At 43.5% G+C, this 27,412-nt stretch overlaps 1 protein-coding gene across 3 annotated transcripts; it reads left to right on the forward strand.

The window, feature by feature from the left end:
• The first annotated feature begins 1,242 nt into the window (after window positions 1–1,242).
• Window positions 1,243–26,762, forward strand: LOC145222932 (protein patched homolog 1-like). 3 transcript variants are annotated; one of them, XM_080089181.1, is made up of 28 exons: window positions 1,243–1,584; window positions 10,254–10,446; window positions 14,722–14,914; window positions 15,040–15,112; window positions 15,408–15,508; window positions 15,695–15,821; window positions 15,984–16,076; window positions 16,147–16,268; window positions 17,036–17,183; window positions 17,253–17,393; window positions 17,741–17,896; window positions 17,962–18,060; window positions 18,317–18,442; window positions 20,004–20,122; window positions 20,255–20,411; window positions 20,581–20,820; window positions 20,895–21,173; window positions 21,480–21,654; window positions 21,943–22,077; window positions 22,166–22,347; window positions 22,682–22,904; window positions 23,024–23,256; window positions 23,958–24,121; window positions 24,195–24,311; window positions 24,435–24,689; window positions 24,920–25,268; window positions 25,403–25,564; window positions 25,695–26,762. In XM_080089181.1, the coding sequence occupies exons 1-28, from the start codon at window positions 1,549–1,551 to the stop codon at window positions 25,872–25,874; spliced, it is 4,578 nt and encodes a 1,525-aa protein (XP_079945307.1). In that variant the 5' UTR covers window positions 1,243–1,548; the 3' UTR covers window positions 25,875–26,762. The 3 variants fall into 3 exon arrangements, with proteins under 3 accessions (XP_079945307.1, XP_079945306.1, XP_079945305.1); XM_080089180.1 differs by lacking the exon at window positions 1,243–1,584 and adding an exon at window positions 5,720–7,163 and having other exon boundaries at window positions 25,698–26,762; XM_080089179.1 differs by lacking the exon at window positions 1,243–1,584 and adding an exon at window positions 5,721–7,163.
• The last annotated feature ends 650 nt before the right edge of the window (window positions 26,763–27,412 follow it).

Genomic DNA, 27,412 nt, shown 5'->3' on the forward strand with positions numbered 1-27,412 from the left:
AAAGTGTATATACTTGATAAAGCAGCTAAGGCTTTCAGTGGACTCTGTTGATATTATTGCTTTGGCTGATGTTAATAAACACAATGGAGAACCGGGAGTCATAACTTACTGCTGCGTGCATGCCACCCTTCAAGCACGTCGGTTTGAGGTATTCCTTTGCGCCCAAGCGAGACGAGCCTGCGCATTAGGTGCTCTGACATTTTCTTGTCGCCCCATGCTATCTAGCCATTATGTACCCGAACGTGTCGTTTGGTGGGCGAGTTTTGTATAAACACCGTCACACATATTCTGCTGGGCTTTGCGCCCCCCGTAACCCCGTCGCCGTGCTTCCCCATTGTTCTCTATTCAGCCGATCATTCGGCAAGTTTTTTGCTTGTCGCCGTATTACCCACACTTTTACTGGGCGGTCTTAAGTGCCCATCGCCCCGTTTAATGCCGCTGGTTGGTGTGTTAGTGCCACGCAATGAAGTTTATCAGTTATACTTCACGGGGCTCAGCGCGTGGTTTCATTTTGACGGGTCGAGCCTATATGTAACCGTGCTCCCGGGGCCCTCTCGCAGTAAACAGACTGGCTTGGCAGAGCAAATTTTATTCAGAACCTCAGGATTAGCCGCCCGCCCTCTGAGGCCAATAGAACCAGACTCATTTTGTCAGGAACACTTTTAAGATCGGGTACAAGGTTCCGTTTAGACAGCTACTTTGCAAGTTAGCTTACAGTTATCAGTTGACCGTGTTCACTCCTCCCAGCAACCAGAATGATTAAAGGACTAAAGCAGAGCACGCGAGTCGTGAAAACGACCTTCCACGGATCGCGGTTAATCTTGATCAATTGCGTTTGGGTAGGTGATCTGTTTGCTTTTGCATACTTTCTTTATTCAAAGTAAGCAACGCTGCGCGCATCACTGAACGCGTAGAGATGTTGCAGGGCCGACGAAAGGATGTAAATGATATGTGAAACATCATTTTACATTCCCTAGTTTGTTTAATAGAGCAATTGTTTATGTTCAGCCCATCTACAGATCAGCTTATCCACTGCAAGCCGAAGCATACGTCAACATGACAGGAATCAATTTAGATTCATACCTATTCTACTTAAGTTTTTCCCACTTGCATTCATGTTTGGTAATTATCCGGTATGATGGTTTTACCCAACACACCACAATTGTTTCTGAGGGCGTTTTGAGGGATTAACATCTACTTTTACAGAGTGATATCATAGGTCGTTTGAGTTCCTAACTAAGGTCAAATAGTTCTGTTTGATCTTGTCACTGTTGTGGGACAAGTAACTCTACGCAGTATTAGTGTGGTAAAATATAAAACGACCAAGATTTCGTCACAACTTTCGAACGGCGGCGGAGGCACGGATCAGACGGAAAAGCGTGGCTGGCGCCGGTGGACTTAAATATCGGAAGGAATACAACGTCCACTACGTACTGGGCGGTCACCGAAATCGTCAGCGGGTAATACACCGAGGAGATGGATGGCCGGCCGTAAACGATAAAGACGATAAACTGTGAGCTGTCGGTCGCATCTTCACGAGCCAGTGTGATGTATGGTTCAAACGGGATTAGCTTTTCTGCCGAGGTGAGTTTTTGGTCTCGCTTATAAGCATTATATTTATCACTGGCAAGAGACAAACATGCATTGTTGTTGATGATGTTGCGTATTTTTAAACCCCGAATGCATTTCAACCTATCACGCTGGATTATTGGTTGTATCGAGTTCTACAAAGTTAAGACTTGCTGTTGCTTTCACTTATCCCCTTATACTCTCGTTTTCTCGGTTGGCCGCAAATCTTGACAGGTACGCGCATGATTTTGTTTTGCGAAAAACTCTTTCCCGTGAAATTCGACACTTTGAGGTGTTGACAAAAACGGGATTTGACACATTGTAGGAAGTATATGGATTACAGACGTCAGCCCAGGGTTTCCGGGTATGTTTTCTTCTTTACCAGGCTGCATTGCAACTAGTTTGTACAAATATACATACTGTGCCGATTGGAAAAAAATCTGTTCTTTTAAATTATTTTTACATTTGTTGACATCTTTGTTTTAATCTTTAAACAAAATTAAGACTTGTAATAGCCTTTTTATACATTATTTTTTTGCTAGCAAACCTTGACAAAGTGATCTCCACGTTATACTGCAAAAGCCCGGTTTAATACGTTTTGGGTAAAACATCTCGTTACACAACCGTCCGAAGGTAAATACCGCAAAGTTACAATCAGGTGGTGTACATTTTGCAGGAAACATCCGAGATGCTTATGCACCGATACAGTAAAAGCAGTACAGGTGTTTATCGATTGTGTAAAATCACTAAAATGTGCGTTTCTAGCTCGTTAGCGACCGAAAACAGTTTTTTTAACGACAAATCAATAAGTACATTAAATTTCGTCATTAAAGTTTAGTGGTTTGCATTCTTGTCAATATAATATACGACATATATTCTTCTGGTATTGGACATCATGTTGTGGATGTAGCTACATGTGTATCTTTCATATTGCAACCAATATGGATAATTTATACTTGCCATTTCGGAAAAAATACGCAGTAAACACCAGAGGCTGTTTAAATCGCTCGGCTCAACAAATCAAGCACGCCTAATTATTATTCTGTAATAAGTATTTGAAACAAAGTTGAGTTTTGTAAGTAAGAATATTTGTACGAATCACTGACGTGTTCAAAATACTGAGAACATTTGTATGTCGTTTGTCATAGGAGATTTTAAATAGCAACTAATTTGATGGATGGAGACGTTGATTGTGAAACGTTGTGGGGTGTTTGGTGGCATTTAAAGCACCCAAATGCTCCTTAAGATAAATATGTTTTGGAATTATGTTGTTCTGTTCTGTTTAACTTGAGACTGATGAATTGTGTTTATTCGTGAAAGGGGATCAACTTTGGTGCGTGATATTCTGAAAGTTTGACTTAGTTCGTATTCCCAAAGACATTCTGACATTCTTCTTAGGTCCTACTGTTCACAAGGGCACCCAAAGGATAGTCAGTAACTACGCGCTTAGGTAAGAATACAAAACATGTGTAGTAAAGCATACGAAACTACCTCCTTGAATCAAAAAGCAGAACAAATGTTTTTGTTTTTCCTATAAACTGTAAAGAAGAAATTCCAAAATGTCCTAATTAATACTGAATGTATATTTGAAACGCCATCACGAAATGCAAAGTGTTAAACTGTTGTCCCATCAATAAATTCTGATCGCTTTGTGTTTGAAGACAAAAAACGAAAGGTAGGCTGTGTATGGATACGCATGAATAGTTCGACCCGCCGCCCATGCTTATACCGCGCGAATTGTTTGAAGTAGCGTGTAGAGTGGACCACCTGCGACGAACTTATAATACGCCAAATTACGTAATAAATTATTATGTTGTCATCAACGGAACATGTCATAAAATGACGTCACTCCTAAAAAGCGAAATTTCATATCGTACTTTGCAATATTTCTTTGTTGTTTTTGCGACAAATGTTGATTTTCTGTCCCAAAATGTATACGAGCATCTCTGCACGCAATAAAACTTACGTCTGTGGTGAATTAGTCATACTTCAACCTGCGTCACACTTTGCTGCCCATATGGATGAAATGTAATCTTGTTTTCGAACCATACACTTAATTCTGCGCTCCGACAATCGTAAATGGAGAAGTAAAAAACGATTTTGATAGTTTCGGAAGTTTAGTCATCAAAAAGTATCGGCACTCTTAAGTTTTGTTACTATTCGTGAAACTATGCGCTTGGATTCGGGTCGGTTTTACATTTTTAGTGTTTGGCTTTTGCGACGGGTCACGGCGAGGGAAAATTTCGAAAGTAAACACAGCAAGTTGTCATGACGACAGGTAAAAACCTCTGACGTAATAGACGTATAAATAACGCTAGAATGGTAGCCGCAGAATGTCTTGACACTTCTGTTTTGGCATTCTAAAAATTAGTGACATTTTCATTTCAAGTGCTAGGCTGGCTACATTATCAATAGCAATAACAAAACGCAACATTGCGTAAACAGATTGGAGAGACAAGCACAAGTTATCACATGTCACCTGTTCTGACAGACATCTTTTTAATTTGCCATTTAAAAGCAATTTACCAATAATTGTAGGTATTTCATTCAAACGCAATCTGCAGTGAATTTTGCCGTGGCAAGTTTATGGCCACAAGAATTTGCTTTTGTCATTCGGTTCTTCAGTGGCCAACAGCGCCGTAAGTGGTGTCGATCTCCTCAGGGGCCAGCAAAGAAGGCGGCGTCTATCGCCATGTGTGGTCCGCCGCCCAACCTCGGCAGATAGAGCGCGAAAGGCGCAAAGAAGAAATAAAAGCAATTTCCGAGCGACCGTAATTCGATCGTGCCCATCCGGCCGTGACGGAGGAATCATTCGATCTCCGTGCCTGTCCGATCACAATCGTCACCTAAACTTCCCCTTTAAAACCTAGTGACTTTCTGGAAAAGCCATGCTTGTATTTTTGCGGCATATGAAAGTTAGTTGACCTTGTAACGTACTTGTGCAATGAAATCATAGGTAGGACCAAGCTAACCTGGATGATTGCTTATTGGCGCCACCTAACGGTTCGTTATTTATTACTTTGTTTTCTCTCAATCTTGTTATTGGATAGCTTCAATTTAGACGCCACTGTTTCGTCCAATTTGTATTTTAGCTTTAAAATCAGTACTTATTGTGTAGACTACTAGTATAGGGAGTTGAGAAATTCACCTATGTCAGCTGTGAAGCGATGTGCAGTCTTTGGCAATGATTTCGCTCGGGTTAAATTTCATCTGGTGAGAGAAAAGAGCAGCATTTCGCTGATTTCCGGATTTTGCTGTCCCTCCTGCCACCGACGCCGCACAGATAATGTGCCAGGTCATTCGCGTTTTTTTCTCCGCCGCCGCCGCGCTATCACTTTACTCAATCGCGGAGTTTTTGCTCGAGAGAAAAAATGAAAACAAGTCAGCTAGCACGGTGGCTTACTTCGCTCGATTGAATCTATTCATGCGACTTGGTTTGAAGAAGACCAGGCCAGTAGTGCTGGCGGCTGTACTATAGTTTAGTCAGTCAGTCATTCAGCTGGTCACCCAGTGAGTTTCTTATACTCACCCACTATTGAGGATTATGGGAGAAGAATGGTTAAGCTGGTGCTGGTGACCTAATGCCCCCAGAAAGTTTTAGTCATGCCTAGCAGGGATTAGCTCGAGCTCTTTTGATGTCTTTGTTGGGGAGTTTAGGTTTGTAATCAGCTAAGGGAAAGATAGCTTTGTTGAACTATGTGGGATAATCCGACAAGACTGGCATAAAAACAGGTGTCTTTATTTCATCGTTGCAAATACTGTAAATGGTCATTTAATTTTACAGTTAACCGTCTTAAGAATATGTAGTAAGTTTTGGGTTTAATCTTTCTGTGTGGATATCGCGCGAATAGCCAATTGTTCACTTATTTCATACACAGAAATGTGAAAATAGATTTATATTGGCATTGTTTTTCAGCCTTAAAACCCAATGCAATAGGCTGAAACAGTCTCACCACAGGCAAGTGTCTCGACATTACACCTGGCTTAACCAAAGTGCTATAGCTCGCGGCGGACCGTCTCATAAAAAGTAGCGGCTTTTATGCATTTGACCGCTTGTAAACCTGCCTGGTGTCTTATATTTTCTCATTCAAGTTACCTTATGACTAGCGAGGGCCGAGAATGGCCGTTTAAAGCAAACTGCTTTTGGTAAATTAGCGGTTTCGCGACGGTTGAGTAGTAATTCCCTAGTCGTGTAAAAGCGGTCGCGTTGCTTCAAGCCCCTAATAACCCTGTCGTACAGGTACTCTGGCTGCCTATCAATCAAGTTACGTCGTGACCGAATGGTCGGTTTGTTTTTAGATACTTTAGGGCGTCCGTGTGCAAGCCTGTGTCTTTGCACTTCATGTTAACAAGTGTGCTGGCTGGGGTCTGATATCGACCGATGCCTGTTACCTTATAATGAAAACTACACCCTCAGTGCACAACTGTCAACCACGTGCTCTTTCGCTGCAATTATGGTATAACTACGCGGAGCGATGGAAGGGAATCAAACACGTGCTCAAAATGCTGATGTCAGCTTAACCGAGAGCACACACGCAGTGGGCAATCCCCTGCATGACGGAAATACCAGCAAACAGAACATTCGAATGGACGAAGTGTCAAGCGAAGCTAGTAACATCACGCCACAATCAAGGAACCAATCGGGAGCAGTTCGAGTTGGTGACGTCACAGCACATGCGGATGGCATTTCCGGAGCTTCGACCAATCAATCAAAGGAAGTCAGATGTTTGTCTATTCGTGATGTGAGCGCACATTTAGGTGACGATACTGAGCGCCCAGTCATTAAAACTTCCTCGTCGCCAGAGCATTCACGCGACAAGGAAAAAGATCAGTTATATTTGGCCAGCTTTTCATCGTCTTGCGATTCAAATTGGAGATTACTGAACAGTTCTTGTGATTCGACACAGTCTAATTCGAATACAGCTAGTTCAGATACGACGAAGAAATTACCTGTTTTGAAACCAAGAAGTCCCCCAATAAGTCAAATCAGTAGTACAGGCAGTAGAAGGCTTTCTAACAAACGTAAATCGCGATCGATTTCGTCTTTGGACTTGTCAGTGCCGAAAGATCTGTCGAAGATGACAAAAGACGAAACGAAAGAGACTGAGGACAATAGAAGCGCTGCCAGTTCGGAACGATCATCGAGACATGAGAATTTCGAACTTGGCGACATGCCGTCGGCCGATCAACCCGACATCGGCAAAAATTCTTCAAACGGTTACGACCTAGTCGAAGACCCGTGGGTGCGAGCGCCTTCGGTTTCGAATACCTCAAAAGTTCGCTTTGCAACGGCCAGGTTGAGTACAAGTGAGAGGTCTGGAGGTGTTGGCCAACAAATCTCCTCCACTCCGATCTTGCCGGAGCGCCAGTCCAGCGACGAGGGCGAGATCTATTCAGGTTTACCCCAATCCAGGACAGAGAGTCAAGAGGAACTTGACCGAATCTCACAGCAACGGCGGAATACCAACTCGCCCGAGCCTTGCCACGAACAACAGCAAGCGAACCAGAATCATGACCGAATCCGCAATGATCTTGACCTGTTGAGTAGACCGAGTTGGTGCGATGCAAAGTTTGCGTTGTCACGTGTGCAGCAAGTAAGTTCGACCGGCGATACGAGACATGCCATCACGGTTATGTTGGTAGAAAATGTTACTACGTGTGTATCGGCTGTTATCTGGCATTATCGAGTTATGGTCACGTTACCTACGGTAGTAATTCGGAGAATGATTTGCAAATATTGACAGAAGCTGTTTACTGCGCATCTTGACAAACATTTAGTATTTAAAAGTCGCGCATATAGAGAATGATGTTTGTGACCTTTTGTTGTTTGTGTCAAAATTATCATTCAAACGGAGTTCGTGCCGCCATTTTGAAATGGTACGGGAGTTAACAAATTAGTGACATCTGGCTGGTAGTAGCATGCCGGCGGGCACGTCCTCTCGTCACGAAGCATTGTGGTGATAAATATTCCCATGCATTTGGTTGTCATGAATAAGAAACAGATGCCTGAATGAATGGTTGACCTTTATCGTGGGGCATGCTGAGTGAAGTCATTGGCGAACGTTACGCAGCGGTTTCAGTTGGTTCTGTCTTGATCATGTAACGGAATTGTCTGGTTCCCATCCAATTAACAATAAGCTGTGAATTTGGTGTAACTTATGCTGTACGTGGATTCAACTAATTCAATCTTCAGTGACAGTTGCGTGCAGAAGTCGCGACATTAGCGCTTGTCTGATTGAAATAACCGCAGCGCGTGCTACACTGTAGGGTGGTCGAGACTTGAGATCGGCTTCAACGCATCTCATTTCCCACGCGGCGAAAACGGGAAACGGCTGAAATAAACACTGCAATTTGGAGTGGCCACGACTTTCATTAAATTCTAGCGACAATAGGGTGCGCGTACGCTCTTGTGTACATATATCGTCGCCAGTTTTGCTTGGTTTGTCCTGTTAGGCCTCTTGCAGGAAATCAAGCGCATTCCTTGCGAGAAGCGCAAGACCGCACGTATGCGATACTGCTGACCGACGCGGATAATGCTGGTGGCGTGTTGTTGTCGTCGCGGCTAGTGACGAGTCCTGACGTAATGTTTTAACAAGTCAAACGTGATCAGATGACGTGTCGCGGACAAATTCCAAGTCATGATCTTGGATTGGCATCACAATTGTTTGTAATGTCACTGGATAAATGTTGCAAATTGTAATTTAACTGCTTTTGTTTCACATGTTATATTTAAATGCAATTGCACTTATACAGTTCATGAGAAAACAACAAAATTTTCTTTGTGTACAAAGAAACAAAAATTGCGTTTAGGGCTTTTTTATTTAGCTGTTGCCAGTGATTTTCCCCCTCGAACCTGCCTCATACTTTAAACGAGATGTGTTGAGGTTAAAACGAACCGTTTGGTCGCTTTTTGTCGCCCTCCCGTTGGGTCCTCTTTTTGGATCTATTTGTATGGCAATCTGGCAACGCAAAATCGCTACCCTTATTAGATTATTTCCCGCCCTCTCGCGCGCCTTTTCGCGACGACGGATGGATGCGGTCGAAGGCCCCCACCATCGGCCCCGACGCAGAAACACAATCTGAGACATGGCTGCGGGCCAAAGCAGCAGCGGAATGTGTGAAATGGTGCGCGACCCGATGCTCTTGACCCGTTCGAGTGCAGCAAGCGGCAAATAGCATGCAAACGAATTTCACCCGTGACAGTCTTCCCCAGAGTGCTGAAACCAATAGGCCACAGTCACGTTTGTCTGTCGAAAGGGTCCCGCCTAAACGTAGATGTTCGCTTTGCTGAATTCAAATCAATTAATAGGTCGGGTGTGTGGTAAAATTGCTCGTGTAATATCGCCTCCGGTCCTCTTGACTTTTGTCCGGCCTGAGATAGGCTAAGACCGTGGGCGTGCTCACATCGGATAAAAGTAACGTAGCTGTGAATTCACAAACCGCAACATAAAAGACATTAGATTTAGTTTGGTCTTTGTGCTATGCCGCGTCAAGTCTCGCCTGTCGCCGAACTATTCCGTGTCCTTCAAAATGGAGGCGGTCCGTGATGTTTGCGGCCACTCAATTTTGCCTGGGGCTGGCGGAGCGCTCGGACCACCCTGTTTTCGCCGCATTCTCCATTACTATGTTATGGTATCAAAGACAACACACGTCGTAGTTCAAGTCGCAATATCTGTCCTCAGTCGTTCATTTTGGTGTAACCAGCAGTAATGATATTTGACGACTTAAATCTTTGTACATGAGATGACAATTCACAGCCTGAGATTATCGCATTTGTCCCAAAACAAGCAAACAAACACAAGCTGATTCTAGATTGCACAGTTCGGCTCCTGTGCTACAATAATATGAAAAAATATTTAGAATGACCTCCAGCATTTTGCAAGACACTACTTCGAATGCGGTAAGAACGACACGCAATGTGTTGTCACGGTCAACGATAGACGTCGGATTTGCGTTCTTGCGTTGGATAGGCGAGCAAGAAATGTTTTCGCGCGCTATGCATCATATGCAGATTGCTGCAAATCCCTCATCAATCACCGTGAGCTAAATCCGCTGCTTTTCGCCTCGAAATGCTCAGGTTGCAACGGCGAAAGTGGCACAATAATCTGTTTAACTGCGAACCCGGCTTTCTGGACCGAGAGTTTTCACTGCACTGCTTGGAAACAGAATCGCGTCTTGTCCGTCTGTTTTCGGCTTTGAGCGAATTATTGAAAAGACCAGAGCCGCATACAGTCTGATGACGCAACCCAAAGTAACAGATAGCACTTGTTGCGTGCCCACAGTGCGGTCGCAGGCAAATTCGCCGTGACAGACCAAAGCATTGCAGTGATCCAGTGAAGCATTTCGGGAGCCTGGTTTGTGTGTAGTCATCACATATTTGTCAAAACTTGTGTTGTCGTTTACGTTAACGAATTGTCTAGCACGATTGTAAAACATGTGTCTAAAACGAACCTAGGTTTTTTGGCAAGGCAATTTTCACCAGTCGCATTAACGACATAAAGTTGACACGTGGGTTGTTGTACTGTACCTCTTCATTAAAGTGTAAGACCTAAGGTCAGCAAAACTATTAACACTGTACAGATTCCAGGTTATAAAAAAATCTTCGTCTGACATTCCATCATGATTCACATACATTGGTGTTCGAATCGCGAATGTACTGATGCAATATTACGTCTTTTTTCAAGGGCAAAGCTGAAGGAAATCAATACGCTCTAAAACTGCGTGCCTTCATCCATCGCATCCTCTTCAAGTTGGGATGCTTTATCCAGCGTAACGCCTTCACTGTACTTTTTGTCGGTCTCATCCTACTTACCGCCTGCTGCATCGGCCTGAAGCAGGCGCACTTGGAGACTGACATCGAAAAACTCTGGGTCGAAAGTAAGTTTAATATGGATAAACATGCAATGTTGCTGTGCTGACGTCATAATTTGAATATACTTCGGGTATAACAGTGCCAATTAACGTAATAACGGTGAAGCGCAAAGATTATGAAATTCAATTTAAAACACTGTCTAAAATAATCTAGTGCGAACAATGTGAGCTTTTAATTACGAGGTGTTTAACATTCACCAAGCAGTATTATCGCCCCAAATGTCACCTCATCGCTGCCGAAAAGTAACTTATCGTGTGGATGTTGCTCCAAATTTGGGCATTACTGATGTCGATCGATTCATGTGGCGTCAAGGAACAACTTAATTCGAGGGCCTACGAATTAGCTGCCCAATCATCACCGATGTGGCACCTTAAATCAGATAGATTATCAAGCCCTGACGTGCGCCAGTGGGGCTTTTGATTATGGGAGTTCTGCGTATTGTTTTAGATGGGCTTTGTACACGCCCTGCAATTAGTTGAATTATGATAAATCTGGCATCCAGCTTATAAAGGCAAGTGAGGCCAAATTCTCACAGGTGGCCACGGCGTCTCGTCATTATCGTAACTTCATTAGTGACGCACCATTTGGCGAAATTAGACACTGGGATATCTTGGCGTGTCGTAGTGGCAGATCGACGTGAGGCAACGTTGGTTGGCGGGAAGCAGTGCAGGAAGATAGTGCGACAGATATCAAATTTTGCTCACTACGCTAGGAGGTCTTGGATGCGATAACCTTTTTCGTACCAAGCGGGCGACTGTTGTGAAGAGTGGTCTCTCGAGACGCACGTTCACCCGCCGAAAGAAGGGTCTTGATTCGATTTGGTCCTTTATAAATCGTATCTTCCCTTCTGATCAATATATCGCTACTCGATTGCGAATCACGCGGTGTGGGTTCTACACACTTAATCCTCACCAGAACGTATCGGTTACCCGCTTGGAGGCGAGTTTGAAGGCCTGGGGGTTCATCTGAGCGCATTCACTTCCCTTCCGTTATTTCCCCGCGTTTTAAACTTGCAGCATGATTATCACTTCCTTGGGCGTCCTCATATTCGCGACTTTAAGTGCCAGCAACGCTGCAGAGCACCTTTCCGAAGATATGGTGTATCATAGCGTTCTTGTAAAGACTTGAGTAAGTGCCTGCCACTTCTCACGTCAATCAAGATCAAGCCGAACTTATTTTGCATCGCTGCGGTCCCGTGTGTCAAACCCATCCACGTCGCATCGCAAAAATCTCGTGTCAAATTTCGGCGCTCAACCGGTGTCCTTACAGTTTGACTAACCACCTTTGCGAGCTGGACTTGTACAATGGGTGGTCTAAAAAGCGGCAGCAGGTGGAGGAATCGCGTCTCTTCGCTCGGTTGACATAATTGAGTCCAGTCTACACGACGCGTCACAGATTGATGCAAGGGCGAGATAACCGTAGAGATGATTTCATCGGAAATACGTGCGGGAAATTCTTAGCATTTCGCGAAGGGGCAGCACAGGTTCAGAGCTACCGCTCGACGGTGTAATTGCTGCTTCACCAATCGGTGACATAATGTCGTCTACCAATAATTGATACTTGCCACAACAGGACACTGTAACCTTCAGTAAATTGACTGTGTAAGCGACTCCTTTGTTAGGTCAACGTTGCCTGCATTTGGATTGTTGTTCGAAGGCGGAACAGGGTGTTTTGACCAGAAACCGTAAACAGCGCGGGCCGCACGCGTCGTATCAGCTAAAAGTCAGTGCCTTTTAAATCTGCCAACAACACACTGGGTGCGTGTGTGGCATGAACTTTCCCTCTGTTGTGCACGATCCGTGTAAACACGTTGCATGCCGCCTTTGCCACAAGACCGACCTTTCCCTTTTATGAGCCGAATCTTTCAGAAACGCTCCCGTTTTATGAAACACTTTAAAATGAAGTCTAACAAAAGTCTTGTGTAACTAGCATTAAACTGTTTCACTTTCAAGAAATAAGTTTGTTGTACGTCACACCTAATATTTGTCGGAGGTCGATTGCTTATAGTGTAGGTTTGAGGGAGATTGTGCAGTCAAATTGACTAAATATGCTCGCAATACGTTGATCGCGATCCGTCAAGATCTGGGTGATCCATCCGTTTCTTACCAATTCTCTCGAAACAGGATTTTGCTGTATGCTGTTGCGCCCTTTTGTTTACCTTCAAACGTTGCCACCGGCGATGACCGCAAAATGTTGGGACTGTTTTGAAAACAGTGCCTTTCAGAGTCGGGTCGAACGATAGTGGTGCAGCCAAGCGGCGAGAAAATTAACGGAACTTACTCCAAGCCACCCAGCTCCTTGTTACGCCTCACCGATTTGCCAACCTGAACTACGTCCTGCCTCAAAAACCCACAACCGCAATCCTTTCACAACTACCCTGCACATTTCTTAATTCAGGCTATGGATTTTAGGTTAACACAGTTCTCTAATCTTTTCGAATTTTCTTACTACCACTGGGGAACAACATAGAGGATTCGTTTTTCGAGACATAGCAGTACTTTTCATTGTAAGAACCCACCAACGTTGAAGGAGGTCAATTTCCTATCAATCAGTTGTATGCGGGATGATCTTTGGCTCTGCGTGGTCTTTGAAGGTAGCTGGGCATTCAAACTGGCAGACGGACGGGTGACACGCGGCACAATGCCTCCATACTCACTTTCCAATGAACCGAAACTTTTACGTTAACGTTCTCTGGCGCCCATTGCTGCTTTAAAAAATTTTTGCTGAGTTTGGCAATTGACTGGTAAAAATAATCAGCTGCCCATAAATGGCTGTGTAACCACTGAAAGCGACATCTGCATCTATACATGGATGTTGTAACTTTTCTTTATTGCTTTGGTTAAACCTAGGCGTTTGATGAATAGTTTCTTGGGAGGCGCAGATAACAGGAAACCGCAGTGACAAGAATGCTGATTTACATAGCTTTTCGGCGGATGGTTGTGCCTCAACCATGCCTGTGATTCTGTAAACACTGCTAATACCTTGCGTCGAAGTCGGATCTGGTTCTAAATCCGGGCTGCTTATTTGTTTTGCCAAACGCCTATATGCGATAGATGTGGCCCGAACGTGGCTGGTGGGCAGGCAGATAAAGGAATGACAAGTACGTGCGGTGTAATCTCACTGACGCCAGCGCCAAGACATCCGCGGTTGCCCTTGCTGCCTCGATGAGTGGTAAGGCGGCAACAATCGCGGTGTGCATAATCGAACAGAGCCGCGCGTGCCTGATGTGAAACTTGCGGCGTTTTCCACTGCGTGCGGCGAATCTCCCACTCACCTTCCGACCTATTTTGTTAAACTTGGCGTTTAGTGCAGCGCCAGCGGTCTTTGTTAAGGCGCATGTCAAACGTTTTGCGAAAAGAGCACTGCCCTCAGCACGAGAGAGATAAGAGACTGCCGTTGTCTGGTAATAAAGCCAGGCTCCCATTCATAGGGTGCCAATCTGTTGCATGAAGATGATGTTGTTGTGGATACCTTATATTCGTGTGTGTCTTGTTCACTTCTGTTTACCCACATCATGCGAAATCTACTTAACGGTCGTCTCATACGCTTATCTAAAGCACAATCGAGGAAGGCACTGCAAGACGGCATGGCCTACATCGTCAGGTTAGCCGTCCTTGAAATCACCACTGCCGCGCCACAGTTGACAGTACGGTTAAATCGATCGGTTACAACATGCAATTACTTGTCGATAACGTGATCCGCATAGTATGGTGTCGGAAGAATGGGACGTTTTGTCCGGCGAGTAACATTACCTCGTCTATAAATAGTGACTTGTCCCTCCCAAGATGCTGCTTGACGCAATGCAGTGCCAGCGCAGGTGAAACACAAAGGTTTCAACTTAGTGATCACAAAGACGAGCTCGCTTCTCTTTGTTGCGGTCTGCATCCGATCTTAAGAGTCATAGCAAGTTTTAAGTGACAATTGGTAACTTTACCACTTATTTTCGAGAATGCGATACTATAATGTTAGTACTTTTAAAAAAAGCCACACAGGGCTTGTTAAGCGGACACAAGTTATTGTTTAAACGCCAAACATCAAACTATTTCGCGCGATGAAAAGCGTTTGCTTTTCTTGGAAATGTGTGATCAGACAATCTTGTTGATAACACTCTTTATAATGTCCCACAATTTCCGGTGCAATTAGCGCGGCAACGACATCAACAAGCAAATTATGTTAAAAAGCTGATTTATTTCCCAGTACCTACTTATGTATTTTTTTCGTAAAGATTTAAAGATTGGGCTGTCACGATCTTCTGATAAAACAATCTAATGTATTTTTAGCCAATGGTCAACTGCAAGCAGAACTTGATTACGGAAGACGTCAAAGTCAAAGTGAAGGTCAAACCTCAGAATCAACTTACAACGCACAACTTCTCATGCAAACCGGCAGCGGCGCGGCCACCGTAGAAGCTTTGAAATATCACCTGAAAGCGGCTATGGCGGCAACCGAAGTATCCGTGTATATGTATAACCAGTAAGTTTCTTAGTAACATAAATATTTTGCATGGTGTATCATTATTGTTGTCTGTACCAGTACAATAGTTTGCCTTTGAAAACGAACTTATTTTGTGGTTCGAAAGGGATTATTTTTCTTTGTAGAACGTGGAGTTTCGAAGATGTCTGCTACAAACATAGTTTGGCTACAACAGAAGAAGGCAGCATTTTCGCAACCGTGAGTAAACGTGTACATGTCCAGAAAATTTGTTTGTCGTGAAAGAGCTAATGATAGTTCACACCGGCGCGAAACCCTTATGAAAGGCCAAATAAAGGTTTTGTTGGAGTACTATGCTATTCAAATCGATAAGACCCATTTGACCTCCTATTTCAGTACCGTTAACGGTCTGGTGACCACACTAACTCATAAATGTTACTGAGTATCGAAGCGGCATTTTAAGGTTAAAACTTCTATGCGTTTGCAAATTTTGGAAAGTACTGCTTTTGCTAAGGATGTTGTTTTTTGTTGGTAGATATTGGACAAACTTCTGCCATGCTTGATCATTGGTCCACTGGACTGCTTTTGGGAAGGTTCAAAGATTTTGGGCCCAAAAGTACCGCTTAAGACCATTGAGTGAGTTTCAAATAGTCTGATCATTTTGACTGCATGTGCGGCATTTTATCCCATTGTGCACACATTGTAACAACGACTTTCCTAAATTGTATGGAACACACCTTTTTCGTCAACCGCCTCTTGCTAACACATTGTATGACTGAAACGAATCTTTTTTCAACCCATCATCCAAATCTTATTTTTTAGTGGAATTCCCGACATTACATGGAAAACGCTAAATCCACTGGAATTTGTGGACTTGATGATCGATACCACAGGCGGCTTATCCAGTTTCACCAAAGAGCTGCGCTCTTACCGGGATCTCATGGTCCAGGTACAATATTCGAGCAACTTGTGCGGTTTTGTGTCGACAGGTTACTGGCAGGTCCAAGTGCTGATGCTTGAAACGACGGCCGTGATGTCGCTTTGCCTTCGCATCTCAGCTTGCTTACACACCAAGGTTCAACGAACACTGACTGTTATGTGTTTCATACAGGGTGGAATCACAACTGGATATGTGGATCGATGGTGTCTGGACCCTAATGACCCAGAATGCCCTGAAACAGCTCCAAACTTCCATTCAAAAGAGGTGTGCAGATGTTGCAATGTGTGTTATGTTGCGTACGTTTTCCGTTGTATCAACTAAGTTGCATTTACAGCCTCCTAATGTCGTGGAAATTTTAAACAAAAGCTGTACGGGATTCGCGACTAAACTCATGCGCTGGCCGTTGGATCTTATTGTCGGCGGTATCGAAAGAAATGCATCAGGTCATCTTACCAGGTAAGCACCTCAACCGTTGGCGACCAAGAATCGCATTCGCTCGAGCGTGTTCAAGCATTTGGCGCTAAGGTAAACATACGGTACTGTCTGTTGGGCGTGCAGGGAGCTCTATTTTCCTACGAAAACCTGTCAGGTGGCAGGCAGTTTCTTGAATGCTTTCCAAAGACATGCTCAGGTTTGCTAAGGCGTGGACAACACCAAATGTGCATCATCCACCTTTCGGATCGGATTTAAATTTTCCTGCGAGTTGTCTTGTCACTTGTCATGTTATAATCACCTCTGTGTCTTCGTCAGTGTGTAATTTCACGCTGGTGGTAAGATAAGACGGCGATGCTTATTAGTTGATGGATTGCGATAATTGATCATTCTGCAGTACAACGTTAGTGTCGAAAAATCCGAGATTCGTGCACTTGTAGCTCCTCGAAACTAGCAACAAACAACGTTGCATGCTGGTGTTAAGTGGCACCGACGAAATATTTTATTGCTAAATATAATACGATTTTTTATCGCACCAAAAACTAGTTTCAGACCAAATTTAGCTTGATCGTTTGAATTATTTCCAAGTTCTTTTTCGTTGTGCAAAAACGGCTATGGAAGACTGAAAACCCATTTCTCCTTTCAAACCTCGCTTTTATGCCTAAAACTGGTGCGTGACAAGCGTGATAAATATGAAACAAGTGCATCAAACCAAACTTGTTCTCGTTAGGAAAAAAATTAACATACAGTTCTAAATTTAAAACTTAACCAACGTTTTGCTCTTTTTTTAGTGCACAAGGTCTTCAAACTCTGTTTAATTTAATGGGAATTGGAAATATGTTTCAATTTCACGATAACAGCTTCAAAACTCGGGATATCGACTGGACAAAGGAAACCGCAAAAAACGTCCTTTACACTTGGCAGAGGAAGTATGTCAAGGTAAGTGAATTTTTCATCTGCTTGATTAATTCAATCCAACCATACTGAGTACCCTTGCATTTTTGCCAGAAAATTTATGAACTTCAACAGCCGGAAAACGCAACTGACGAGCAAACGCTGAATGCTTTTAGCATCGCCACTGCTGAGGACATACTCGCAAAGTTCTCCAATATACCCCTGATACGAGTGTTGGGAGGCTACCTACTCATGGTAAGTGCCCCAGTTATACAACATGTTGATTGTAGTCAGTTTTTATCGCAGATTCGTATTTAAAAGTATCCTGACGAAGCGACAACTATCGCCCGACTTGAACCATTCAATTGTTAGCAACAATAAATATTGAAAAACTGTTTTTAGGGAAGCACAGAATTTTGAAAAACGGAATGACCTAGTATTTTTGCTTGGAATGTCATGAGAAAGTTGATTTGCACATGGAGTTAAAATTTGACATAAATCTTCATTCTAGTACGTCGTTGCGGATCGCGTTTGATCCTTGCAGCGATACGCGTCGTTACGCCGCATCAAACGCGTGTTGAATTTCTTCATGTCGATTGCAGATGGGATACGCCTGTCTCTCGCTCATGAGAACCCGAGCCTCCAGGTCGCAGGGTGCTGTGGGACTGATAGGAGTTGTTCTCGTTACCCTCTCCGTTGCTGCTGGTCTTGGTATTTGTACGGTCATTGGAATCAGTTTTAACGCGGCCTCAACACAGGTTAGGAAAACCTTGCCAATCTACCGTTTTTTGTACCACAGAGTACTTACTCAAGTTTGTTACAGGTCTTACCTTTCCTAATGCTGGGATTGGGCGTTGACGACATGTTTCTTATGGCTCACCATTTCGGCGAGATCGCCGTGCTCTCTTACATACCCTTTCAGGTAAGCACGCAGTAAAATTGCCGTCGTTGGAACAGTAATTCTTACGTCGCTGTCGCGCCAGTCTGCGGGAAGAAAATGCGATGCTTTTTATGAGCTCATCGATCAAAATAATAATGGCAATTATTGGAAATCCTTACTGAGGAAGATCTTTCGCATAAAACCCTAATAAGCGGCAATGGCTTTAATGAGACGAATTTAAGCATCCAGTGGGCGCCGATTTCCATTTTGTACATTTAATAGTTGTACATTTTTTCAGGAACGTGTTGGAGAATGCCTGAAGCGGGTGGGAGTGAGCGTCGTTCTCACGTCTATTGCTATTTTGTCGGGGTTCCTCTTCTCATTGATCATTCCCATGCCCGCTCTGCGCGCCTTTGGGTATCAGGTAATGCAACATTCATAAATTGTGCCAGAACTTTGTGGTAGTCGCGTCAAACGCGTAGCACCTGGCATTGCAATATCGCGGTTGCTTTGGCACTAGGCGTGACATGGGCTCTTGACACGTAACACGTCTTCCAATGCCCCATACCCTTTTGCAAGACAGCGGTCGTTCTCATGACGCCGACTAATCCCAAACAAAAATATAGGGGCCACGCTCCAATTGATTTATATCTGTGCACAAGGTTCGGTGGCAATCTGTCAGCCGACAAGGAACCGTGAGCGTAGGGTGGTCTTGGACGAGGTGCGAAAGGTTAAGGTTAATACCAGTGATGACAGCTCACCCGGCAAAGCAAACAGCGGTGTAAGCTTACAAAAACGCTCACAATCACCGAGACTCGCTAAAGTGTTTTTGACCATCAATGACAAGAAACTGCTCGGTGAAGTTTTGCTCTATGAAGACAGAGCAATAAAATAGTAGAAATAACGTCCGATGTATCCGGATCATCAGTGACTCATTGTTGTTACGAACAACCATTGGGAGATCAAGGACTCAAACCTGAGCAAAAATCAACACGGACCCCATGATCCGCTTATACCTTCTCAGTTTCCATACCCTTTCTCATGCCGAATTGCAGTCTGCCTGTTCTGCATCGGGCAATCAACAACGTTCTGTCAGTTTTTCCCGGGACCACCCTCCTTGTTGAGCAAAAGCCGCCTCGTGTTTGATGATTTACCCTGACGAGCTCGCCATAACTTCTAAGTCGCCAGCGTCAATTGACTCACTTTAACCTTGAAGCACTGGCTCCAACGTTTCAAAACATCTGCAAATGTCATGGGTTAAAAACACAAGCCGCTTGCACGAAGCCACCAACGAATACAGAAAGGCGGTATTCGGTGCTGAGGATTCATTTTGGTGATTCTCGCTGAGATGGTTTACGGATATTAGAAATCCGTTTGTACAGGCGAGATTCCTGCATGATAAGCAAAGCATCTTTGAACTAGGATTGTGTTCTACTTGTACTTACATCGTATTTAGCACGTACATGTCAGTCTTCGCTATCCGGAGAGAAAAAAACGCTCAACTGACATATACTTCAATAACCGGACTTGTCCCGCAATTCCTCGCGTACGCAATAAAAGGCGAAGATCCAGATAAAAACATCAGCCTATTTCCCGGGCGGGCTTGAATTGAACGATGACAGACATTCGCAAAAATAGCGATCGTGTATAGTAATCGCAGCATCAGATTTGCCTTTCGGCGTCCTGTGTGGCCTTATTGTTATCGTCGAAGCCAGGGCTTGGACTTTGCAAGTCTTGTACGCATTTCCTGTAGCTTTGCAACAGGGCAAAATCGACCGCAGGGTTGCATTTTTAGCAGTTCGCACCCACAACGAAAATCCATATCTATTAGTGTTCTGTACCTGTCACCCGGCCGACACGATATGGATTTGGTGTAACTAAAATTGATGTAGTACACTGTCAACGACAGAAATTTCGTCGAAGACGGTCCTCAGTTTTTTATAATTTTGGGTTTTGTACGATGTGTTTTCGTTTATGTTTTACAGGCGTCGATCGTAACTATCTTCAATCTCGTCTCAGTCCTGGTAATATTTCCTTCAATTCTCAGCTTGGATCTGAATCGAAGGAAAAACAACAGACTCGACATTCTGTTTTGTTTTGAAAGGTCAGTTATTAGTTTCGAATCATATCAAAAATGATTTGTATAGTAAAATCACCGATGTAGAATAAATATTTGGATAAGACTACCTAAATACCTATCACAAAATTGACGTATATATTATGACGATTCGTGCAGTTCGACGACAAACGAAGTAATAGATTTAAGTGAAGAAAATAATCAACAGCGTGCAGTAAATAACCACGGATGCAACCAATGTCATCGTCACAACGGACCTTTACCTGTTGACAACAACCACTGTGGCACCACGATCACAATGCATCATACAATACAGGTGTGGTTTATAAACGTCTTGTTGCATAAAATTTGTCGTTGCGAAACCACTTTGAATCTAAGTGAACATTTGTGGCTATTCAGATAGCGCACACTCGAATAGCTGGCTAAACCACAAAATGTAGCACTTAACAACTTTTATAATAATTCCTAATTGTTTGTGTGGTTAGGCGTACTCCAACGAGTCGTATGTGACTGTCCTTGGTCCTGCCGCTGCCGGAGCGACTTTTCACGATGCAAGCGGACCAGGTCGACGACCAGGAGATATGGATCCCACATATGATTTAACCCGTACACGTAGCCCGCCTCCTCAATACACACCAAAAGACCAGTCCCCGCCACAAAGACCGAAAGTGGCGTTTATGGATTCCAACGGTGGCCCACCCACAGCTGAAAGAACTTACGACCGGGTATGTATTAACATAATTACATGCGAACCTACAACCTATGTATGTTGTTTAAACCGTGGTTAAATTGTTTTTAGCCGATAAGATCTACTATCACCCCTGCATCGAGCGTAAGGACCCTGAGAACAAACGGAAGTAATCCACCGACTAACCTTACCACTCCAATGGAAAGTGTTCGAAGCTCAACACACAGCCTCGTTCCCAAACGAAGACGATCGTCGTCGTTTCTTTGTTGTCCAAGGAACAGCAAGCGATGTGGGTCTCTCTACGCCAAACTTGCTGTTCTTCCTAGTTTGACGCTAAATCAGCTTGGTGAACGATATTATGCACCGTTCCTGATGAGAAAACCCTCAAGGGTATGCTGTTGTTCTTTCTTGTTGTGGAATAGCACTGTAACAAGTTTTTGGTCAAAAACCTTAGTGCAGGTTTTGCTTATGCGAGGCAAGTTTGCCTTACAACCTACCAGACGTTTGTTGATAATGCTTTATGCCCACACAAGTTACTACGGTACTAAAACACAAGTGTGTGTATACTTGTGTGTGGGAACTTATCCAATAATTACCGCATTTTGGCAGCCGTACTTGCACATTATGCCCTCGAATTGCGCACCATTTGCATGTAATCATCACACTAATGTCAGTACCACCGCTTCTCGTTTATAGATCTTCGTGCTGGCACTCTTCGGCGCATTGCTCGGAGCTTCCATATACGGCTGTACACAAGTGAAGGACGGGCTAGATCTTGGCGATGTTCTACCGCGTGGGACTCGAGAACATCAGGCGATCGTGGCCCAGACAACCTACTTTTCTTTCTATCCTATGTACATCATCACTAAAGGTACAAATGTGAACAGTTTTGCTTTTCGTCGCGGAGTAATTTGAAAGTATCCAATGCTTAGTCACGGCGCGATTTTGGCGAAAAACGTGAAAAGCCAATAGGGATTTTAAATACGTAAATGGCAAAACTCCCCTCGTTTCGCGTGCAAATAAACAAATGTCAAAACGTCAAATGCGATTTAGATTTCACGAATTCGCAATGAATGCTAAAACTATTTCCGTTGCGACAAAAGCTTTTAGGTCAGTGAAAAAGTCAAGAATTTCAACGTTAAATGTTTTTCGTTTTTAGAATTCGACTATGCCAGACAACAGCGCAATATGTACCGTATTCACGAGCAAGTTGGAAATATCAGTTACGTCATGAAACAACCGGATGGAACAGTTATGAAGTTCTGGCTTCACTATTTCCGAGAGTATTTGGAAGGTAAGAACACTAAACATGTGCAAAAACAATTTGGTTGATATAACTGCCAACTTGTGAACAAAGATTACAAAAAAGTGTTGTCTTCAAGGTCTACAGGCAAGTTTTGATGCCGATTGGCAAGTGGGCAAGGTGAACGCTTCTACATGGTCTTCCGACGTAAGCGACAAAACTATTCTGGCCTTTAAGCTGTTGGTTCAAACCGGTCGTGTTGAAGATCCGACTGATACAGCTCGAATTGGATGCACTCCGATTGGCTCGAAATGTTCACGGGTAAGTTAACCATAGTAATGTAGGGCATGGGTACATTTTTTACCTGTTTATTCTATGCACGCTGAACTGGATTGTTTAAGCATAATATACCCAGATTATTTACAACATCGCCGTCAAAATCGCCATGTTAAGTCCAACAAAGTAAAAATACCAGAGTTTACGTTGCGTGAGCACAATTGCGAAATGGCACGATAATGCCTCGTAATAGCGCCCCACCAAATTAGTTGGTGCTCCCACAACGTTTTTGATCAACCGAATTCCTAAAGTAATGTGTATTCAACCCACCACAAACAAATACATTAAGGTTGGGTTACATACGATTATACCTTTGTAGCCGAACCGCGTACGGTTGGTTTCGGACGACGGCATCATCAACGAGGATGCGTTTTACAACTACTTGTCAGTTTGGTTTACCGATGATCCTCTGGCATATGCCGCCGCTCAAGCGTCGATATATCCAACTCCCAAAACATTTCAAAGCTCCCGCTACGACCTAAACATGATCATTCCGCCTTCTTCTGGCCTTACATATTCGCAAATACCTTTTTATCTGAACGGTAGGTTGGCGTACGTTGCATGTAATGTAAATCTTGCCATAAAATGATAATGTTGGATAATAATTTGCGATACAACGTTGGTTGTATGAATATTCAAAATATTTTGTCAATTATTACAGGGATGCGTGAAAACGAAGACTTTGTTAACGTGATTCGTAGCGTGCGACACATTTGCGAAACGATGGCTGCCAATACTGAATTGGACACATACCCAAGTGGCTACCCTTTCACATTTTGGCAGCAGTACATTGACTTGCGCTTCTGGCTCTTCGTATCCCTCGGTGCCGTTATCGGAGCTGTGTTTCTTGTTCTGTCATTGGTTCTCTTTAACCCTTGGGCGGCCGGCATAATGGTAAGTTCATGACAATTCTGTTTCAAATTTCACAGCCATCCGCATAATTTAGGGCTACGTTTTTGTTTTTTTACGAAACAATTGATTCAAAGCGCATGTAAAGTTTTACAACTTTCGTCCCCAGGACATTATGATGTTAAACTGAAGATTAGTTTATATTGTTGGGCCTGTGTGTGATTGACCCTCAACGGGTTGTAAAAACACACTCAGAACAAATTGACGTATTTGTTATTTTGGCAGTCACACTTATTTACACGCTAACTTCGAAGAAGTTTAATTAGACCACCATTTTGTATTTCTTCGTCCGGTCGTGCGTAAACTGCACGAGCCCACCTGCGCCGTTGGTGTTTACGAGACAAGGCGAAAAATGTTAATGCTCGCGCACGCTACCCGTCCACAGCGGAATGTAATTAAACGCATTTGAGCGTTAAATCTGTGGGAGAAACAGTTCAGCTCGTGGCCAGTGTGTTTGAACTCCGCTTTAACACGGATCTCTTTTCCCACCTGTTAATCCATGGCTTCTGTGAATGCCGTGAAACTATTTTTTCGGCAACAGTTTTTCTATTTTGGAAAAAAATTGTTGGTTTTTCATGCATTTTCTGTAGACTGTTATGGTACTGATTAACCTCGGCAAACCAAATAAGCACTTTGTGCATTGCGTAATGAAGCAAAATTACAATATTACATTTTTGTGATTTTAGGCCCTGTTCTTAGCAATGATAGCCGCAGAGTTGCTCGGGTTTATGGGTTGGGCTGGTGTTAAACTGAGCGCTGTCCCGGCTGTCATACTTGTGGCTGCTATCGGCCTGGGTGTGGAGTTCACAGTGCACATTACCTTCGCCTACATTACATCATGTGGCACCAGGTTAGTTGAAATTTTAGAACTTTGCTTTGATTGTGTAAGTGACCAAAATGTGACGACGATTTGTTTTTATCAGGGAAGAAAGAGTGGCTCGCAGTATTGGTCACATGCTTGGCCCTGTTGTCGATGGTTCCATTTCGACCCTTCTGGGTGTGGTTATGTTGGCTGGCTCCGAATTCGACTTTATTATTACGTAAGAATATAAAAATAAAAACACTCGTGTAACATGAACATATTTAACATGCACCCACGTTCTATTTGTTAACGAATGCAGACACTGTATCACGATTCCTAAAATATTTACCTTGGTTTTTAGATACTTCTTCCAAGTTCTCGCTTTCCTTATTTTGTTGGGAGTCCTAAACGGCCTCATCCTTCTACCAGTCGTATTGTCGCTGATTGGTCCGCCAGCTGAAATAATCCCAGTTGGAGGCGGAGCTCGGCTCAAAACCCCAACACCACCCCCTTCGCCACCCGGGGAACTGGCTTGCAACTGCCGGCAGTGCTCGTGTCAGCAGAACCATAGCGCCAACACCAACCACAACAACAATAATCGTTGCCAATGCATGCGGTAAGTTGGCACCGGCAGTTCTGTCAGAAACCAAATATGGCATGTTTAGTTGTATAACAAATCGCAAATAAAATATGTGGTCGGTTAAATTAGTATAGGTAATTTTTTTTCAATTACTTTCATGAAAGTGTCTTTGTTTGGCACCTTCTTATTATTGAGATCGCTAAAAGAGTTGATTCAGGGTCAAACCTATGAATTCTTCAGTAACGGTTCCTGCATTCTTATGGCAGGTGCTCTCAACATCGCGGTAGGGGTGGTAGATATGGCCAACCAACGTCACGCGATGACTTGCAAGTACACAGGCGATACCAAACACGCCACGATGCTCACGTTTACAGTCAACCTGCGACCGAAAATTACGCCGGCAGATGGCGCTACCCGGACGCGCACTACGACAGTAGAGTGGACAATGCACGATTCGTGCGCACGGACGATGTACCAGGGAGGTCGCAGCAATATCACCCTCACTCCATACCTCCTATAAATGAGGAGGAAACAAGTCAGGTTTATATGCGCCCGGATTACGTAATGTATTCAAACGGGAGGAAGCCACCACATACACAAGATATTCACTGTGAGGTAAAATATTGTTAGTTGTTTTGACACGTTGTGTAATATATCGGTTTGTCTTGTAATTATTTAGTTACTTTATATAATAATTTTTCGTTGTTCATTGTTGGGAATCGTGTTTCAAATGATATTTGTATTTCTAGAATTTACAAACTCGATCGGATTTTCACCCGATTCCACCTGCTGCAGAAGTACCGCGAAATAACGGGCCAAATGTCCGGCAACGTGGAGCTGGCGACCGTCGGCAACATATCGCCACACTAAGCTCATCTTTAACTGTCAACCTACACACTTCAGGAAGGCCGGTAAGAGGAACCTTGTGGCTAAACCCTTAGTAGTCGATAAGTCGATCGTCAAATATTTCTGCAGATTTTTTTGTAAGGGTGCGGTGCGCCCACCTTGAATCACATAACATTAACATAAATTTATTTTCAGAAGGTGGTGTCATTCGTTGAACCTGGAGGACCTCCGCCGGACGTAATTCACCCTAACTACGTATGGCAGAAAGCCAATTACGATGACACGCCCGCACCTCTTGAACACGGAAGAATGCCTAATCGCCACTTCGACATATCGGCGTTAAACGGCGTAAGCGGGAACATTGGGGGCACCTAAAACAGTGGAAAGGCTGTAATCTTGACTTTATTCGTAATTCTATTTCTTGCACAGTCGACGTTTTATTTATAAAACACACCAGTAACCATCGTTATCATATACAACATGCAATGCGCGATCCACTTGAATATGAACGCTCTTTAGTGCCACAAAGTATTAGGAGGCTTCGATACGCGGTCGAAACATGAATTTTTAATGCAGCATTTGAGCGCTCCAAGGTATAAATCTGATCTTCAACATGCTGCTATGTCGAAGCAGCGTTGCAAATTTGTACAAGGTGTATTTGGTGTTTGTATACCCATGCTAAACAGCAACGGAGCTTTGCAACATAGTTTTAAGCTGCCTGTATTTTATTTTTTGGCTATTTTGTTAAGTTTCGGTCTTGATTGAAGTTCCCTAAAGTTGAACTATGGCACAAATCATTTTTAACACAATCATCCAGCTTTAATGATAAATCGACAACGTGTTGATGAGAAAAGCAATCATAACGGTCACTGCCACAACCATGCAATCGTCGAAACATGCTTTAATCAAGTCACAAAAATCATTCATTGCAATGCCTTTTCGCAAATTCTGTTGTTTTTTCTACGCTTGCGCAAGCTCCCAAGCCCTCTATTCCCAAAGCTGTACAATAGTCGTTATGTTTTTACGCGCTTTCCCACTCGACAACTTACAGACCGCTGCTAAGCGCTTGTCGCGTTTTTATTTTATTTATTAATCCCCGTGTGGTATTTGCGTCCAACCTGTCTTTGATGCGTCGTTCTTCACGTTACAATGGCCACGGATCGAAATGCGAGCGCCGTGCGTTTTGTTATCTATACTTTTTCATTCATTTGAAATATAATGTCGTTGTGTACGAGCCAAATATACCTCATTACATCCACAAAACGCTGTGTGCAGCAACGACAAATTAAGTAAGTAAGTAAGTAAGTTTTGGTGTAAATTTCGAATGATTTAGCTGAAGTGATAACGTAGTTCAAAGACCTAAAAGTCCCAATGTGGAGCCAGCAAGACAAGATGGTCCCAATGCAGGCTGTCTTTTGTTGACAACCTACTTAAATTCAAACGACAAAGAAAATAAAGTATAGACAGCATCATCTCACTTCCAGCCATTCAACATCGTTTGTGCTGGGCTTTTGCCTTTTAGAAAGATAAGCTATAGACAAACATCCTTTGATCAAAGGTGCACACTAAATCCCAAGATAGTACGCTGATATGGGTGCTTCAAGCAGATGATTGGATGACATTTAGCAGTTTGCACACGAAACGAAATTTCTAATAACTGCAGTATCTGGGAAAAAACGTCGCGTTGTCACTCGTGCAGTGTGAATGACGAGCCGCTTCCTCTGCTTAACGACATGCAGGCGAGGGCTCTGCTCAAAACAGGCACGCACCATATGCTGTAGTAATATCGTCTAAACAGCTAAGTTTTGCGCTCGTAGAACTAGCAGGAAACGCTGTTGCAATGCATCCATTTAGACTCTTTGAGAGTTGAACTGTACTGTTGGTACGAGTATAGTAGCATATAGACTAGTATT

This window comes from Phallusia mammillata, chromosome 4, assembly GCF_965637545.1.
Source record: "Phallusia mammillata chromosome 4, kaPhaMamm4.hap1.1, whole genome shotgun sequence".
In the NCBI taxonomy this organism is placed as follows: Eukaryota; Metazoa; Chordata; class Ascidiacea; order Phlebobranchia; family Ascidiidae; genus Phallusia; species Phallusia mammillata.